Source organism: Bombyx mandarina, chromosome 11 (assembly GCF_030267445.1).
Source record: "Bombyx mandarina strain Sakado chromosome 11, ASM3026744v2".
NCBI classification, from domain to species: Eukaryota; Metazoa; Arthropoda; class Insecta; order Lepidoptera; family Bombycidae; genus Bombyx; species Bombyx mandarina.
Window position 1 is genome coordinate 15,403,337 of NC_143218.1, and position 19,894 is coordinate 15,423,230.

The 19,894-nt window shown below is 35.1% G+C and overlaps 2 protein-coding genes across 4 annotated transcripts; one reads left to right on the forward strand and one right to left on the reverse strand.

Moving 5' to 3' along the window:
• Positions 1-193: 193 nt before the first annotated feature.
• On the forward strand, positions 194-4,635 carry LOC114241369 (uncharacterized). Of its 2 annotated transcripts, none has more exons than XM_089731071.1 (3): positions 194-373; positions 2,228-2,507; positions 3,240-4,635. In XM_089731071.1, exons 1-3 carry the CDS (start codon positions 354-356, stop codon positions 3,384-3,386), a joined length of 447 nt encoding a protein of 148 aa, XP_089587197.1. In that variant the 5' UTR covers positions 194-353; the 3' UTR covers positions 3,387-4,635. The 2 variants fall into 2 exon arrangements, with proteins under 2 accessions (XP_089587197.1, XP_028027986.1); XM_028172185.2 differs by having other exon boundaries at positions 2,249-2,507.
• LOC114241427 (tyrosine-protein phosphatase Lar) lies at positions 4,624-15,435 on the reverse strand. Of its 2 annotated transcripts, XM_089731070.1 has the most exons (7): positions 15,288-15,304; positions 14,880-14,952; positions 12,925-13,010; positions 12,228-12,344; positions 11,152-11,295; positions 5,967-6,118; positions 4,624-5,246 (listed from the first exon to the last, which is right to left on the reverse strand). In XM_089731070.1, exons 3-7 carry the CDS (start codon positions 13,001-13,003, stop codon positions 5,106-5,108), a joined length of 633 nt encoding a protein of 210 aa, XP_089587196.1. In that variant the 5' UTR covers positions 13,004-13,010; positions 14,880-14,952; positions 15,288-15,304; the 3' UTR covers positions 4,624-5,105. The 2 variants fall into 2 exon arrangements, with proteins under 2 accessions (XP_089587196.1, XP_089587194.1); XM_089731068.1 differs by lacking the exon at positions 14,880-14,952 and having other exon boundaries at positions 15,288-15,435.
• Between the last annotated feature and the right edge of the window lie 4,459 nt (positions 15,436-19,894).

A 19,894-nucleotide genomic window follows, 5' to 3' on the forward strand; every position in this document is an offset into this window, starting at 1 on the left:
TGGCGGACATATTTCAGCACATCTTAACCATTGGTTGATCTTATGCTGATCAAGCGTTGGCCAATCACAACCTGAGTTCAATGTACTGAATTGCAGCTGAGGGCGATTAGTTTTGACAGCTGTGTACATTGAAATTAATTGTGTACTGTTATAGACACAAAGGTAATCTATAAGTTGCGTATCGCGATTCGTGATGTGTGGCGTCCTGTGTATTTATCATTAAATTTTTATTACATATCTTTTACACTTTATTTAATAAGTGATGAACCAATAGTTAAGTTATATCTAGTTAAGTCGTATCTTTAGTATAAATTGTATATAGTTTTCTTTGACGACCTCAAACTAAACGAAACATGGATCGCAACAATATGAGGTGAGAATATTTTGCTTTATCCTACTTAAGCATTCCATGTACGATACGTATACATAGAAAACATTGAATTTAAGCTTTGTAACAAAGAACATTATAAAGTAACGTGAGTTCAAGTCAATAATTTACTAGTTAGAACTATGTAACGCCATTGTTCAAATTACAACCACAACAGTCTTAATGTTTATACCAATTAATACGATCGTGAAATAGGTACTAGTGATATTATATCATAACAAACATATTTGGTACCATCAAAGTAAATAGCACTGCATAATTATTTACAACATTTTAGATAAGTAATTTTTGTTTTAATGGCGCCACGCGTAATAATAGTGAACATAAGTATTAAGTTATGCTCGTACTTTATCATGTGTTTACTTAAATTTACATAATAATATACGTTACAGAATAATAAAACTTCATTTGATTTGATTACAAATCAGTTGTTGCAAAGTATAAACAATATGTCCTTTAGTTTACACAAACAATAACCTCGGTTGTTATTGATAACAACAAGGAAGTAGATAAAATGTATCGATAGCCTGAGTGAAATTCATAAATTTTGCAGTAGGTTTGTAAATAATGAGTGACAAACTACTTTGAATATATTTTCAAAGGGTATAAATTTCTATTAATAAGGGATCCGCTTGTAATAATAATAATTTATTTACTACATTAACTCTTAAATCATGACCTAGAATACTATTTACATTGAGGGAATTCATATAGAGTCCCTTCTTTATTTCGCCTGGTCGTGTTTTATGTAATTAACACCACAGTTGGAACAATATAAATTTTATTGCTGTAGCGGCATAAAGTAATTACATTAAATTAGTTATTTAACACATTATAAATTATTTTTATGTTTTTCATATTTGGCAGTAAAAAGGTATTGTGTCACAGACTATATTCTTTTTCCCACATCTCGTGCGTTCCGGCTTACGCATAATAAAACGCCACAACATATTTAACAAATTGAGAGATTACGCAGATGGCATCAATAATATAATATTAACCAATTATCCTCACACTAGGTATAGCCTGCATAGTGAGGACCAAAAACTTGTGTATCAATGTACTTGTTTTCCTTTGAGTTAATGTTTATTACTGTAGTATAATTATCAAATTTCATATCAAAGTAAAAATGTTTTTAATTGTTTCTAAGGACAGCAGGTATACCTGTACATTACTGATCCAATATGATTGAAAATAATTTACAAAATCAAAATTTGTTTCAAATCTAAATTACACTAAAGACAAGAAGTGTTTATATATAAACAATTTCCAAACATTCCAATCAAATGAAAACCAGATAATTTTCCACTAAATATATTTTGTGAACCCTTTTTGTTTTCCGGGGTCCATTGTCTTGTGTGCGTAAAAAAAGAAAAAAAACTTCAATTTACGTTGCAATACATCTTCCATTAGCTTATAGTCTTATTAAAATTCAATTAAATTTATTGTAATAGGTCTGGCTGGTCTTTTACTAATGGCTTCTTACTAATAGTGTTTAATCTTTACAATGTGCTAGAGATGGATGTCTATAATAACATGTATTGACATTATTTTTACAAGCAGCTGCCCATCACAAGTCAAAATACTTGCAACCATTTGTCTACTAGGCATCAACCTTTTTTGAGTATAGTTCATAGATAGGTAATAGGCAAACATAGATTAAAAAGTTCGTAAACTCTACAATGCTATTGAAAGTCTGTAAGCTACTTTATGCTGTTTTTATAGGGTTCCAGTAACTGCCAAATTCTAGGTGAGCTGTAAGTTCTCAGCTCATCCATATCACTACTAAATGTGTACGTTCAAAATAATTAATAATCTTTCCTTTTTTTTTTCATGCAGCACTGGAATTATTTTTCACAGATCAAGTTATGTAAACAGCGGAACCCGTTCGTTGCCACACATGGGCAAACGTCACAACAGCAGTCACAGCCATAGTCATAGCCATAGCGGTCCTGCACACAGCCACAGTAATCATAACAGCAACTACAATGGCAATGGACACAGGCTTAGCCCTCCAAGTCAGCTGCACATCAGTCATTTCCACAATAATAATAATAATAATAATCAGAATACTCAGCATGATGATCTCATCAATTACATTTATGATTCATGGAATAAGGTGATCTTAGTTATATGTTTATTTCCATAGCCTATTAAGGTAGACGAAAATTAAACAAAATTGTAGTTACAGTCATTTCCATACAAAGTAGTTGCTTCATCTCAAATATCCTTTGTTATTTAAAAGGGTAGAGACTATACAATATTAAATGCTTAACAACAAAATGAATTAAAAATATGAAATCGATAACATATTAATAAAATATATTTAATTAGCTACATCTTAAAGTCAAGTTCACGCATCTAAATTGTTCAAATAATATTCTCGAATTCTATGAATTATGCATAGCCTGCAAGACAGTCGGTATAAAATGGCCCATGGAGCTTAACGTTATAGTCATCTTAACTGCTACTGTTGTATATAAATTGTAAAGAAATAAACAAGAAGAATTAAGAGGGAGAATGGTGGTTGAAAACATTAAATTCTTCTTTGTGCCCTTTTCAACTCAGCAGTGTATTCTGAGCGACGTACGTTACAGCTACCACAATGGATCGTGGTTGGAGTGAAGCACGAACTCACGTCCGTCACTAGGAAAATCCAATTCAATATAACTACATATTATTATTTCAACCTTTAACATATCTTTAAAGAATCATCTGAGTACTTAAAGAACATCAGTAATATAAAAAAAGTTATTATACAATAATTATAAGTCGAAATGCAACTCGAAGAAATTGTTTTGTTTTATCGTTTATTGTCATTTGTTTTATGTCATTTAATTTCGCATTTCAGGTGACCCGTGATCTAGAACGTGGCGATGATGAGGCGAAGTACTACCATGACGTGATGACACCTCGTCACCTTGCCAACTTTAGGCCATTCAATCTTGATGAGTGGTGGGCGCGTCAGACCCACAATCGCAACAAGCATCGGTCTTAGTTCAATATACCACTGAGGCGTTTTCATACTCAGTACTTTTGAGATTTTATTGATGTGGCAACACAAAATCAATTGTGGCGTGTCTATGTTAGCATGTTTTTTACATTGATTTTAGGTATTCTGATTTATCGTTTTTGCTGAATTTAACAATTTTACACAACCTATATTTTTCGTTAAATTGCTACAAATTTTGTGGTAGCTAAAAACTACAAAGTTTAATTAAAATTTTATTTAAACATATTTTATTTTGTGCTTGTTCAGTCTTAAAAATTATCAATGACGAGACAATAAAGGTCTACAGTCGAAAATAACATTTGATGATCAACCATGATGTTGAGAAGATAAATTGTTAATGACATGCCATGGTGTTGCCATATCTAAAAGTGTCTTCTTAGTACTGAGTCTGGGTCTCAGTTCAGCTCAAGTTCTCATGTGATGAGTGATATTGTTGAAAATTTTGACAGTATTTAGTGTAAGAATAAAAGCATTAATTCGTATCTCATATACATTTTCCAATGAGACATGACTATATTATAGTTGTCTTATCGATAGTATGAACGTGTTTTAAGTGTTTCCCTTCATCATAATGAACACGTTTCATTTAAAAGTAGTTTTTGAGCCACACAAGTGCAGAAATTAATAACTGTTAAGTAGATGTAATACGACCTAATAACTATTAAATATATATATTGTTATCGGGTCATATAAAATTACTATATTTAGTAATAAAGATAATTAGATTACTTAATAATGTTTGTATATTTGAAACAGTAGAAATTTTAATGTACTTAATGACTAATATAACAAAAGCAACAATGTTTAGTTGACGTGAGTTAGTTGATGATGGGAAACTATGGTTTTAAAATAAATACATTTTCAAAGATTTAGGAAGTACATTAGGTGATGTAAATAATTTAGCGTGAGTTTGAATTTTTATTTATAATTAATATAAATATGATTAGTGTCATCGACGGTAGTTTCAGCTAGATTGCGTTTTAATTTTGACTTGTTGGGAGTTTCTGGTCACTTAATATGTGATCGAACTCGTCCTGTAGAGTAGAACATAACGTTGCGAATTTCTTAATGGAATGTTATCGAAAAAAGTTAACTGTAAACAATCTTAAGCTGTACTAAATTACATTCCAATGTTTTCTTTATCTGTACTTTGTGCATTTGAAACTTGTAAATACGTTTTAAATGACAACGCCGCCAGATTATGGATTTGAAATAAAAAACCTTTTTACAATAATATATTTATTTATTTATTTCCGTGAGTACTTATTAAATTCATGTATAATTTCTAAAATTTTGTTTCGTTTCAGTTTTTTTACTTACTTCGTAATGATAACACGTTCGCTTTTCGTAAATCAGATTATAAGTGATATCAGGAGCATTGTCAGTATCCCTCTATATATTTCAACAAATGAATGGAAAGAAAAGACTATAGATATATGTGCAATTACATCAATTTTCAAAATAAATAATAAATCATTATAAAAAAAACTAGCGACCCGCCCTCACGTCGCTTCGGAAACTGTAATTTATTATTGGTTTCTCTACTATTTAATGGATGTTATTATACATATAAACCTTCCTCTTTAATCACTCTATCTATTAAAAAAAACGCATCAAAATCCGTTGCGTAGTTTTAAAGATTTAAGCATACATAGGGACAGAGAAAGCGACTTTGTTTTATACTATGTAGTGATATAACAAATTTTAAAATTTAGTAGTAAAGAAAATTGGTTCTGTAGCGGGTCCTTTCCCGACAGTACCAGCTGCGATGACCTGAACTTGATATTCGGTAGCCGGAGTCAAGTTTGTCAGTTCGAACCTTGTTCTCGTTGCTGTTGTTATATCCTGTAAATACCAGATACTCTGAATATTCTATTCTTATTCAGAACAGACGCGTATGCGGTCCGGCCTGACACAGGGAGTCTCAAATATATTATGTGTATCATCTTGGGCATGACGTGGGAGGAGCTAGAACAGACTGCCCAAGACCGATATAAATGGAAAAATTTGATTCGAGCCCTACACCCCAGCAGAGGGTAATAGGAAAGCATGATGATGATGATGATCATCACTGGTGGTAGGACCTCTTGTGAGAACGCACGGGTAAGTACCACCACCTCGCCTATTTCTGTCGTGAATCAGTAATGCGTTTCGATTTGAAGGGCGGGGCAGCCGTTGTAACTGTACTGAGACCTTAGAACTTATATCTCAAGGTGGGTGGCGCATTTACCTTGTAGATGTCTATGGGCTCCAGTAACCCCAACACCAGGTGGGCTGTGAGCTTGTCCACCCATCTAAGCAATAAAAAAAACAATAGCGAATAATTGTTTGCAAAAATATAAGACTACAAAAAATTGTCGAGAGAATAAAGAGTACGCTTTCACACAAATCCGTATTAAAGAGTTTTTCGTAATATAAATTCGGTCCTCAAAATTTTTTTCAGCAAAAAGCACAGCATCTGTTATACATAATTAATACTCTATGTAATACTCTAATAGTTCTCGTATTAATACGATTATTCATCAAGATGTATTTTCAGCAAGATATACATATTTATGTACCTACCTGAAGTTCAATGTTTTGTTGCTTAGGTTTCAAAAGCAAGTGGTAATGAGTTGGATCGTCTGTCCCTGGGATGTAGGAATACGACCATTCCAACTGAGCGCTGGTGTCCGTGACGTCTGACACATGGACGCTGTGCGGTGTGCGTGGTAATGCTAAAACGAAGTTTTTTTTTTTTTTTTATTGCTTGGTTGGATGGACGAGCTCACAGCCCACCTGATGTTAAGTGGTTACTGGAGCCCATAGACATCTACAACGTAAATGCGTCACCCACCTCGAGATATAAGTTCTAAGGTCTCAGTATAGTTACAACGGCTACCCCACCCTTCGAACCGAAACGCATTACTGCTTCACGGCGGAAATAGGCGGGGTGGTGGTACCTACCCGTGCGGACTCCCAAGAGGTCCTACCACCAGTGATTACGCAATTTATAATTTTGCGGGTTTGATTTTTATTACACGATGTTATTCCTTCACCGTGGAAGTCAATCGAGAACATTCGTTGAGTACGTATTCGAACACCGGTGTATCGCTTCTTACGAGTGCACCGGACGTCTCATCCTTTAGACCACGACGACTTCAGATGATAGTATTATATAATCCCTGTTCTAGAATGACCGATGATCGATCTGGTTTGGAGAGATTGGCGATGGTCATAAGCTTTTATTGCTTTACCAGAACTGCTGGCTGCCGTCGAGGGTGCAGTCGGTAGGAGGTTTGCTAACAACTCCCGGAGCAGCCGAGAAGGTGGTATTACAGCTCAAAAGCAGTTGCTTCGCGAATACATCTAGCACAGTATCATAATCGACTGAGGGCCGACCGCGACCCTCTGAAGAAATTAATCGAGAATTATTTTTTTATCCTTACCTATTCGCTGGTATCCTAAAGGGTTATTCAAACTATGCACGGACTGGTAGGTGAGCTCACGGGCTCAATCTGAGAGAATTTGCTAACATTAGCCCTAGTAAGAGCTTCGGAGGATCTATCACTGGAAGAAACTAAAAGGCCAAATGTCACGTTAAACTTTTCGGCGGGAATGGTGACCTGTGCTATAGCTGTTAGTGGAGTTAGTATTAGTAGCTTCTAACATAATCGAGAGTTGATCAGGTGGATTGATAAGGATGTGCCTAGGTCGTCTACGATCATAGGCTTCAGCGTAAGTAAGATCTAGGTTGATAGTTAACGGCACACAGTGGGTCGATACTGTGATTTTAGTGACTTAGGGACCAACTTTGTTTTTTTATAAATTTTTTTATGTAGATAGATAGAGCTCGTTAATCTCAATAATAATTGTTTTGGGCAAAAATTACAAAAACTTTATAGTTTGGTCAGAAAAATGTGTTTTGTGATTTTTTTGTATGGAGCGGGTCACATTAAATTAAATTCCTGCTAAGTACCGCGAGGTCCCGCTTTGAAACTTTATTTTCCTTATACCTTGTCTAGTCTACTATCATTTGATGCTATGAACATGTGCATAAAGTTGCAACTCTGCCAAATAAATGGATCGAAAAAAATTAATAAATACATACAATAAAAACCTTTTTTTTTTTTTCGTAAGTGCTTTTAAGTTAAATTTGATATGGATTAGTAAGTAAAAGCACGTAATGATACCCATAATTACATAATACCTAACAACAATACATTTAGTAGGTCTCTAATTAAGCAATCTCTCTAATTATTAAGATAGTTAACATTATTTAATGAGGATAATTAGTTAAGTAGCCATTACTGGGTAGTAGAAAATATAGTAAACATTTGTTTGTCTCTGGAAGTATAAAGTGACCATGTTTATTATATACTAACTAGTGTTCGTTTATTCGTACTACTACTAACATCTCGTGATTGTCGTTGTGATCTTGCTGTTTCCGTTATAATTGATAATTTTGTTAACAATTTAGGATTATTTATGATTTTAAGAGAGCAACTACAGTCGCTGTCTGATAATAAAAAACTCTTTCAATTCCTACAAAATCAAATAAACGTGACCGAAGAGAAAAATGTTGAGCTCCAAAAATTCACTACGCAATTTTGTTCAAATATAAGTGCAATATGGAAACGAAGTAGTCGCATGTTAGCACAGTCTATAAGAAAAAAATGTGATTGGTTAGAATGTGCAATAAACTGGCCCGAAGGAATGATACCTGAAGCTATCAACACTGCAAATGAAAGGCTCGAGATTTCTAATACTGAAGATGTGGAAAATGTACCACCCTCAAATGTACTACAGAAGCCTCGACATCTATTTTTGCACCTCGAAAACCTTTTGAAGAATTGGGATCCAGGCAAAAACGAAGACGCATTGAACAAATTTACCAATCGCTTTCGTTATCCCCGGATGAAATGAAAGCTACTACAATTGCTAGTTTGAGAAACACTAGAAATGAAGATGTAGGAGAAATAATGAACCACTTGTCAAATCACCCCGAAGATTTAGAAAAAGTTAATGAGTATTTAATTACAAGTAAAGTGAAAAGTAGTACATATTCTCCCGATAAGGCAATATTAGTTTCACTTAAATTAAGTGGCAATATATAAACCTAAGAGAAGCAGCAAGTGAAAATGGGTCTGATTTATACCCTTCTTAATATAAAATTAAGCAAGAAAAGACCAAATGTTATCCAGGGAAAGACGAGGTAATTATTACTGAAGAAGGAGATGCTATTAAAATGCAAGCATTACTAAACTTGGCGCTATATAGGCTTTTAGATGTGATTACTTCGGATTTGGACTCTGCAAGAGAGCTACTGCTTATAAGCAAATAGGCTTTTATAGAGCCCCAGGTCAAAGTAATTATAAACAAAAAACTGAAACAGAGTTTGATGATTCATCTATTTTCATGGTCAGTCTAGTTCCTATAAGGCTTCAGAAATTTGATGGAACAATTGTTTGGGAAAACGACCTCATCAACTTTTTATTGCCGTCCAATAATGTTTAAATTTACAAAAGAAACGCAGTCAACAGTGACAATTATAAAAGCTAGCATAACAGAAGAAATAGAAAGACTTCAGCCATCAAAAATCAAACAAGTTGAAGTTAAGCATCAATTGCACATGATGATGATAGACGGCAAAATAACCTCATATTTTTCAGAAACATTTTCTGCTGTCTGTGATATTTGCAAAGCAAAACCGTCAGAGTTTTTTGGAGTGACTTGCTTATCAAAGAGAAAATAATGAAGAAATATTCCAGTATGGAATGCCATCTTTACATGCCTGGATAAGATGCATGGAGTGCTTACTTCATATAGGTAAATATAATTTTATTACTTCACAATTTTTTCATCGTATGTAGTTTCCTGTGAGATTATTTTTTATATGACACTTTTTTGTTTGCGTCTTATCGTTTGGACTTCAAGAAATGGGGTTGCAAGGGGGGATGACAAAGAAAAAATATCAATCAGAAAGAGCGCTATACAGCAAGCGTTTAAAAAGGAATGCGGTTTACTTATAGATGTTGTCAAGCAAGGAGTAGGAACAACCAATGATGGCAATACTGCCAGAAGATTTTTCAGGGATGCAGAAGAAACAGCCCGCATAACAGGAATACGTAAAGATTTAATAGAGAGGCTTCACGTGATTCTTCACTCTGTTGCATCTGGAGAGCGCGTTTCCAATTTTTCGGAATTTTTTAGATATACTGCAGAATTGTATGTTAATGTATATCCCTGGTATTATATATGCCTTCCAGTATCCATAAATTGTTGGCACATGGCAGTGATATATAATAATGAAGAACTTTGGTGCCAGTCGTATAGGTAAACTCTCGGAAGAGGCAGCGGAAGCTCGCAATAAAGATTTTCGGAAATATACAGAGAGATGTTATTCAAGAATGAGAAGTAGAACGTCGACTAATGAGGATATTTTACACAATCTTCTTTCGTCTTCTGACCCAAAGATCGAAAGGTGAAACAAAATATATAATATTTAGAGAGATTGCATAATTAGAGACCTACTAAATGTATTGTTGTTAGGTATTATGTAATTATGGGTATCATTACGTGCTTTTACTTACTAATCCATATCAAATTTAACTTAAAAGCACTTACGAAAAAAAATATAAAGGTTTTTATTGTATGTATTTATTAATTTTTTTCGATCCATTTATTTGGCAGAGTTGCAACTTTATGCACATGTTCATAGCATCAAATGATAGTAGACTAGACAAGGTATAAGGAAAATAAAGTTTCAAAGCGGGACCTCGCGGTACTTAACAGGAATTTAATTTAATGTGACCCGCTCCATACAAAAAAATCACAAAACACATTTTTCTGACCAAACTATAAAGTTTTTGTAATTTTTGCCCAAAACAATTATTATTGAGATTAACGAGCTCTATCTATCTACATAAAAAAATTTATAAAAAAACAAAGTTGGTCCCTAAGTCACTAAAATCATAGAATCGACCCACTGTGCGGCAGCTACGATGTTTTCGGTCGCATTGATATCATAAGCGTTTCGACTTCTTTTTTCCTACCTATGCTGATATCCTTGAGAGGCTATTTCAGCTTCATCCTAACGTGTAGGTGAGCTCACGGGGCTCAAACCCGAAGTGTTGCTAACACTGGCCCTAGCAAGAGCAGTGCTTCGCAGAATCTACCACCGGATCGGAAACGCGACCCACTGAGATCCGGCGAGAAACTCAGTGGGCTGTGTTTCGACACTGTCTCGATTACATTACCGAATGACATTTACGATGAACCAACACTCTGTATCTAATAAAACTAGCGATCCCTCTGTAGTCGAAATTCGACTATTTTCTTTGTTATAATTTAATCTATTCTCAATTTGACAACAGACGTCAAGAACAAAAGTTTGACAATAAATAGCATGCATGCGTGTGTGCGTCAAATACATGGTATGTAGTGTGTGTAATGTTTTCTTTATTGATTTAATGTATCTTTTATGCATTATTTAAAAAAAAAATTAGCATTGTGCACTTCTTCTCTATATTCTCTATAAGTGTGGAAAATTTCATACTCCTCCGTCCGCGCAATTTTCGTAAAAAGGGATACAAAGTTTTTGCTTCACGTATTAATATATAGATAAAATTCGGTATATAAAACGGTCTATCCATAGCATTTATTAGAAATAATATACATATATCAAAACCTATCGAAATTTACCGTCAAACAAGGTGAAAGTTCCTTGCCTAAACGGTTTAATTATTAAACAGTATTATAAAATACTTACGTCTGATTTTAACAGCGGTCGTCACTGAAGAAACAAGCTCTCCCGTTTTAAAGACACATGTGTATTTACCTTCTTCTGTAACGTTTGTTAGTGTCAGATCATGCTTTGACACTGTATTGTCTTCGGGAGTCAGCCATTCTGATCCTGTAGGCGGTAAAAAGTTACAATACTCATTGAGAAACTTTCTGGTTTAAGTAATTATTATTAACTACAAGGACCAGCTAAACTGTGACCATCCAATAAATAAATTTATAAATTAGTAGCTGACCCGGCAGACTTCGTAGTGCCTCAGTCGATAAATAAAAGACCTAAACTTTTGTATAAAATAAACTTAATATAAAACAAACAAAAGGAATCCGTCCGACGGAGGACACATCAAAGGAAAAACAAACTTAACGGTAAGCAGTGGTTTGGCTCTGCCCATGGCATTGCTGAAGTTCACGGGCGAGGGTAACCACTCACCATCAGGTGGGCCGTATGCTTGTCTGCCTACAACGGCAATAAAAGGAAAAAAAACTATTGACTACGGTGCTAGCTTTCAAATAAAATCAGCCAATTTGTTAATTTTTATTAAAGTTAAATCTATTTACATTAGTCAACGCTACAACAGCCAAACAAAGCTTAAGTTTATACGCAACTTTCGAGCTTATCATTAAAGTATTTAGCCTTTCAACCTCAGCGTTACATACTAACCTGACTATCACAAATCACAAATCATCACAAATCTTTGAAGCGTCCGTGGAGTTAATAGTAGGTATATTATTATTATCTTTCTATGTATCTTACCAGTGTATTCGTAAATAGATGCGACTATGTTTGGCTTCAAACCGTCAATAACATCACATAATATAATCTACAAAATTATTAACAATAAAAGACAGAGATGTCTTTGAACTAATCATGCGCTCAGCCTTAAATATCATTCAAACTTGAATCTCATGTCTTAAAGTTGATAGCGGCATACACGTTCTGATATCTATGGGATTTGTTAATAAGGTATTAGGTGAATCGTGAGATCGTTGCGCGTAAATAGTACAAAAAAGCCTTTGCCTTTTCTAGATTTTTAAAAGAATTACCTTTCTTCCATCTAATCGTAGGGGTCGGGGAGCCGGTTGCGGAGCATTTTAATGTTACGGTGCCTCCTCGAGCGACGTATGCAATTGGAGGAGGTGGAAAGAGATGAGCGTCAGATGCTGCAGGACAAAAACAAGTTTTAAACAATGAGAAAAACTTCGTGAATTAAGTTGTTATTTTTTTTGTCTTCGAAGGAAAAATAAATGTGTAGTTACCAAGTAATGGTTAGAGTTGCTAATGAAAATCGGCAATGTCAGGGACGCGCCCATACTATTGTCTATCGCCAGACTTATCAAAGCACGTGTAAAGATATGGTAAGCAATAAAGCGCTTGAGAAACATCGTGGAGAAGCGTTTATTACAGCCAGATAACAAGTGGCAAAAATGATGTCGTTTAAGGTATACTGGAAATACATGAATTTACTCTATTATCGAAACTCACTCGACGTAATATATGTGATCATATATATAAATTAAACGAGCATAAGTAATAGTCTACAAGTAAAATTGACTTTAACAAATTTAAAGTCGCTAAGTTAACCGCTGCTGTGGTAAGAAATGAAAAAAGCATACATCGTTTTTGGGTAAATGAAGCTGTTCTATGTACTATGATGCTATAGGTACTCAATCAATAAAGCTGAACTACTAATAGCTTTAAGTAAAACCCCAGAATTATCGGTAACTTTAGACTAATACTCACATGGCGCACTTTCGACTAGCCCTTGCAGTAGCAGAGTGCAAACCACCAATGAGAAAATTAATCCAGCTGGTTTATCCATATTTGTTCTGAAATATAATTTGAAGGGATTTCCATTAGCGCAACTATATTGTTCTGTATTAATCTGTTCGTTATGTATCGTGTAACGTTCCTAAATAAATGCATATAAGGAAATTCTTAGACAACGGACGTTTTGGTCTAGACCGCATTAGAATAACGGCTATCCTGTCTCATATTTCTCTCTCTCTCTCTCTCTCTCTCTCCCCTTCTCTCTCTCTCTCCTTCTCTCTCTATCTCCACTCTCTTTCTCACTCTTTATCTTTTATAAGACCAGATATATATTGCCGGATCTATCAGTCCACATGTGGGCACTGTTTCGTAACAATAGGTATTTAGCGGAGTCATAACGTCTATGGTACCTATCCTTATTTGATTTAAAAATTTAACACTGGCCATCAATGTTTGAATTGATATTAAATATTCGCGCTATTTTAATACCCGTGCCGATTTACCTACAATACACCTTATCACCAGTCGATTATTAAAGCAGTGGCAGATGCCGAAGTGAAAATTGTGCGTTCTGCGATCATTAACTTGTTTATGAAAATTTAAATATCAGCGACGGCATATTCGTAAAATAAAAAAAATAAAAAAAATAAAAATGAGTTTGTCTCCATTTATATTTTACAAAAACATCAAAATCCGCAGAGCGAAGTGTTTTTAATCGACCTGATGACCCCACTAGTTACAACATGCAACTGTAGGTACGTTATAACATTGTTTAAAATTCTCGTTAGATAAATAGGTTATCAATGTTGTTATTCGTTTAGGTAATAAACGTTTTAATTACGTTTGATGATGAATTTCTTATATAAACCATAGCAATGTTTTTACATATCGATAGGTTGGTTTTCAATAATTTAGACGAAACTATAATAACTAGAGATCCCGCAGTAGTCGAAATTCGACTATAATCAATTGGAATTGTAACTTAGTATACTATTAAGTTTGTATTTTATACTTCTATAATCACAAATTTCGCCAAGAATATAAAAAATATTAACATAGACAAACAATATTTAATCTATTCTTAATTTGACAATAAATAGTATGCATGCGTGTGTGCGTCAAATACATGGTATGTAGTGTGTGTAATGTTTTCTTTATCAATTTAATGTATATTTTATGCATTATTTTAAAAAAATATTAGCATTGTGCACTTCTTCTCTATATTCTCTATAAGTGTGGAAAATTTCATACTCCTCCGTCCGCGCAATTTTCGTAAAAAGGGGTACAAAGTTTTTGCTTCACGTATTAATATATAGATAATTCAGTAGACGATGTTACAGTTTTAATACATGTATCTGCAAATTTCTTACAAATTGATTTCCATTCAGAATTAAGCGAATATGACAGCACACTATCGTATTTACGTATCCGGTAGAGGTAGGAGAACTAAGTCGTTCGCGCATTGCTTAATTTTCAACGTGATTCGAGTAATTGCGAAAGAAAACTAAAAAGGAAGAGTCTTATTGAAGTCGTGTGAAGATGGGAATCTTTTAATTAACACTCAAGCCACTTAGCTACTGACAAACAAGAATGTACAGACTGTTTGATCGTACGAAATCACCGTCACTCATGAAATTTAGCTATGCCAGATTCTTTGCTTGGAGAGGCAGAAGCTGAAATAACCTCTCAAGGCTATCAGCATAGGTAGGAAAAAAAAGAACCGCTGTGTTCATTCACAGTTTCTTGAAGTCTTTTTTGCCTCGTATCATCCGGATTTTCAATCAACTCCACTCCTCAGTGTTTCCTGAGCGCTATGACATGTCTTTTTTTGCGGAGAATACTCTGCGGTCGGCAGCGACTTGGCTGTGCCATCTTGTGGTGTGGGGAATTACTAGCTCCACCCTAATTTGAATTTGTGAAATACTCACCAATACGATGTAAAAATAAACAGGAGATGGTTATTTTAACTTGACAAAGATGCGACCTGGTGTAGTGGTTTGCCTGTTTACGATAACTCTTATATATTATACGTTTAAGTACTTAGTACTTTTTTCAGTTGCCTTCAACGATTTTATGGTATATTTATTTATAAACCACACCAAGACAGTTCTGTATTAGCCTAACATTGAAACTATAGCCAATAGGTTTTTTATTTATCTACGTGATTAATAAAAAACAAGTGATGCGTTTTGACACATTAAAACGAGAATAATTAAAAAAAATTAAGTACCTCTAACCTCTAAATGTGTTTGCTATACTTTTTAATGGTATTTAATTTAATTGAATTATATTCTGTTATTTTTAAAAACGTTATAATTGTTGTAAGTAGCGCTCACCTCTTATCTTCTGAGATTCAAGCACAAATGAAGCGTGACAATATTATATACTTATATGTATATCGAACGGACTACTTAAGTACGTTCTGGAAAATAATCTTTACTAGAGGTCCCGTAGTAGTCGAAATTCGACTATAATTAATTGGAATTGTTGAAGTTTGTACACTATTATGATTGTATTTTATACTTCTATAATCACAAATTTCGCCAAGACTACACTATAAATAATATTAACAAAGACGAACAATATTTAATCTCAATTTGACAACAGACGTCAAGAACAAAAGTTTGACAATGAATAGTATGCATGCGTGTGTGCGTCAAATACATGATACATAGTGTGTGTAATGTTTTCTTTATTGATTTAATGTATCTTTTATGCATTATTTTAAAAATATATTAGCATTGTACACTTCTTCTCTATATTCTCTACAAGTGTGAAAAAACTCATACTCCTCCGTCCGCGCAATTTTCGTAAAAAGGGATACAAAGTTTTTGCTTCACGTATTAATATATAGATAATTTACTTTGAACAGACTTTTTTTATGCGATACATTTATTTTGTGATGAAATTTAAAAAGGTTAATAAATATTCGAGTACGGTTTTCGTTTACGTTTTAACAACTTTTAATTATGTTTTAATGAAATAAACACTCGTTTGTTTTGGGACTGATAGGTATTGCGCATATCGGAAAATATGTCAAGGTTTGTAGAAAAAATAACAGCGTGCTAAGAGAAAACAAATATTTATTAAACGCTTATTAAAAAGCCCGTAAATAAGTTTGATTGCTATTGTTAGGTAATCATAAAAAAGACATGACGCTCAATTAATGATTCCTCAATTGAATGATTCCTCAATGAACCTTTCTAAAATATTATAAACTTGTATTACCGGTGGTAGGACCTCTTGTGAGTCCGCACGGGTAGGTACCACCACCCTACCTATTTCTGCCGTGAAGCAGTAATGCGTTTCGGCTTGAAGGGTGGGGCAGCCGTTGTAACTATACTTGAGACCTTAGAACCTATATCTCAAGGTGGGTGGCACATTTACGTTGTGGATGTCTATGGGCTCCAGTAACTACATAACATCAGATGGGCTGTGAACTCGTCCACCCATCTAAGCAATAAAAAAAAAAGTTTAATGTAACATCGCCACGGTTACTCCTTATTCTTCTTACCTCGATAATCATTAATGCTGAGGGTCGTGATCTCCTTTAATAACTTTCTCCTGGATTATCTTTCGCTAGCCCAGCCTATCCTCAGCTGTGCGGATAACATCGTAGACTGCACTGTTGAGGTTACGGTTAGGTACATAAGTTTAGTATTAATTTTTGTATGATGCAAATTTTTAAACATATGATTTATAATTTGTAATTCCCATTAACTTTTAATAACGACTATTCTATCTTCAAGGCATGCGGCTTCGAATATAGTTCTAAATTCCCTATGTGCATCACAGTACATAAGGAGGACGGTCGTGGGAGTTAGATTTAAGCCGCCCTTATGACAAGTTCTTCTTCTTCATCGTTCCCTCACTGCTGAGAATCGCGACCACATGTGACTTTCCACAGTTCGGTCATGAGTGGCATCCACCGTATGGGTTAGGCTATCACCAACCGCTTCCTTAACCAGATCTTACCATCTGGCTGGTGTTCTGCCCACAGCGCGCCTGCCTTCTATGCCACCCAAAATTATGAGCTTTCCTAAATCATGTCTGGGAGACCGCATGATGTGTTCGAAGAAGCTCATAACACGTTCCCACATTTTTTTATTGCTTTGATGGTTGGACGAGCTGACAGCCCACCTGGTGATAAGTGGTTACTGGAGCCCATAGACATCTACAACGTAAGTGCCGCCGCCCACCTTGAGAGATATGAGTAAGGTCTCAGTATAGTTATAACGGCTGCCCACCCTTCAAACCGAAACGCATCGCTGCTTCACGGCAGAAATAGGCGGGATGGTGGTACCTACCCGCGCGGACGCACAAGAGGTCCTACTACCAGTAATTACGCAAATTATAATTTTGCGGGTTTGATTTTTATTACATCTTTCACCGTGAAAATCAATTGTGAACATTTGCTGAGTACGTATTTTATTAGAAATAATCGGTACCCGTCTGCGCACACCGGTGCACCGTTAGATACGAATGCACCGGACGTCTTATCCTTTAGGCCACGACGACTTATGACAAGTTAACTACATTTTATACATATGTTCTTGCTTTGTTGGTATTGGAGATAAACTATTATACGGTTTACTTGAAAGTAAAGTCATAAGTAACGTAGAACGTATTGCATCCGTGCATTTTGTCATTTTTAGGTAGGCTCAAGGTTCACCCACCTATACCTAGTCAGGTCATAAATTCTGTCACATGTTTAATGTAAAATAATTGAAACAAGTTTATTCATTATGTAACCATTCATATACCAAAATGAACTTAACAAAACATAGATTCTTATGACGTTAAAGTTTATTCAAAATGACCTCCGTGATTTTGAATACAGGCCTTCAATCTGCGCGGCCAGTCGTCTATCGCAGCACGAACGAGGTCCATGTCAATATCGGCGGTTGCCTTAATCAAGGATGTCTTGAGTGACTCCAAATTGGGATGAGGCTTTGAGCACGCCTTTTCCTCCAAGTGTTGCCATATCTTGTAATCTAACGGATTCAAATCTGGACTGGAGGAGGGCCAGTCTTCGTGCCGGATGAAGTCGATTTCAGGCGCCGCCAGCCAGTCTTGTGTGCTCTTCGCGCTATGAGCTGGCGCCAAATCTTGTTGGAATACCCAGTGCCTGTTATTGAACATGGTATGAGAAACAGGTTCCACAAGGTTCGTCAGGACTGTATTTTGATACACAACTGCATTCGTTTTTACCTTTCTCACAAAAATGTACCTCTGTTAAGCCCCAATAAGAAACTCCCAACCATACCATGAGCGAGGATGGAAAATGACCTCGTTGGACACGCGGAATACGGTTGCTCGCTTCTTCACTACTGTGTGCGTACACCTTATCATTTTGTTTGTTGTAGCTCTCTTCTACGGTAAAAATTTTTTCATCCGAAAAAAGAATTTCCCGATATTTTTTTCCCGCGTACCGCTTCAACAAAGCGCGGCATCTCTTCAGTCTCAGGTCCATTAGACGAGCATTCAAACGATGTCCTGTTTTTTTTCGATATGCCCGAAGCCCTAAGTCTTCATTTAACTCCCTTTTAACCGTGGTTCTGCTTAACCCCATCTGAAGGGCCAACAGTTTCTGCTTACGTTTGGGATTTCTTTGAATTCGCGCCTTCACAGCTTTTATCACTGCTGGAGTCCTAACAGACCGAGGGCGACCACTTCTTGACCTGTCATCTACACTAGAGTCTTCATTGTATCGTTTGATGGTACGATAAACGAATCTTTTGGTTATATTAAAAATTTTCAGTATGTTAAAAATTTGAATTGGCGCGTAACCGCAACGATGCACCGCAATAACTGCAACACGGTCTTCTTTAAGCGTCCACTCCATATTTAAAAATGAGTAAAAATTCTAAAAGTATACATTTTTATTTTCATGAACAATTCGAAATTCGAATTCAATAAACTTTTTTGTGGCCAGCATTCTAAAAGAAAAGTTTTTACTGTGTAACAATACTTATGACCTGACTAGGTATAATGAAATTATATAATTACCTTCTGAAACATAAATACATTTTGGATTTTCTTAAAAACAAGAAGGCATAAAATGTGGCGGTTTGAAGCGGTATAAACCACACGTTTGTAATAAGCGACATTTCATAATACATTATGGAGCAGCACTCAACTCAACTGTGTTTGAGGAATTCATATCGCGTACTATGGTCGTATGTCAAACAAAGTGTCTTGATACAAAGCGCTCGTGTTTATGAACTGGGGGTTGTCACAAATGCGTACAGTCAGAAAATTAAATTCATTATACCATTTTTTTTGCAATCCCTTACAATTTTTGATATAAATACCTTATACGTGCTCATGAACTACCTTCACGCTTTCCAACCCTCAAAATTTATTCATTTATAGGGCGTTTATTAAACTACCATCTCATCCGTTTCTATCTCTAAGCGATTATAGATCAGATATTAAGCTGACCTTGTGATCTACAACCTAAAAAATATGTTTTATTGTTGTCGATTTGGACAACCCTATATAGTGCAGACCGCGCTTGGAGGCTTACACACAAGTTACTGTCCCTAATGAGTTTAGAGTTCGCGTTTTCAACAACAAGATTATGAGATGATTTTTTTTGTTCTCTGGCAATACTGATGACAAATGGCAACATGCAGAATTTTTTAAATTGTCTTTTTCTAGCGTGATGGGAAATCGTCTAAACAGGAGCTCTTCCTTAAAATTTAAAGATCATGATTACTGTAAATATTACTTTATCAGTTTTCTTTACCTTTTGAAGTTGAGGTGACCAATCGGTGTGACGTCATTTTAACTGTATCGAGTGATGAGATTGTCAGGGCATTCGAATATTGCAGGCGGATAATAGTTTTTCTAATTAAATACCTACGTACCTATAATACTTCCACGGCAAAGCGATAACATCATGTAATAAAAATTAATCCCTAAAACAGCTTGAGCTCAT

Coding starts and splice junctions, on each gene's coding strand:
- LOC114241369 (XM_089731071.1), top strand. CDS start 354: ATGGATCGCAACAATATGAG. Junction 374..2,227: donor ATGGATCGCAACAATATGAG/GTGAGAATATTT, acceptor TTTTTCATGCAG/CACTGGAATTATTTTTCACA. Junction 2,508..3,239: donor TTTATGATTCATGGAATAAG/GTGATCTTAGTT, acceptor TTCGCATTTCAG/GTGACCCGTGATCTAGAACG.
- LOC114241427 (XM_089731068.1), bottom strand. CDS start 13,003: ATGGATAAACCAGCTGGATTAATTTTCTCATTGGTGGTTTGCACTCTG. Junction 12,345..12,924: donor GCTAGTCGAAAGTGCGCCAT/GTGAGTATTAGT, acceptor TTTGTCCTGCAG/CATCTGACGCTCATCTCTTT. Junction 5,247..5,966: donor AACAAAACATTGAACTTCAG/GTAGGTACATAA, acceptor TGGTATTTACAG/GATATAACAACAGCAACGAG.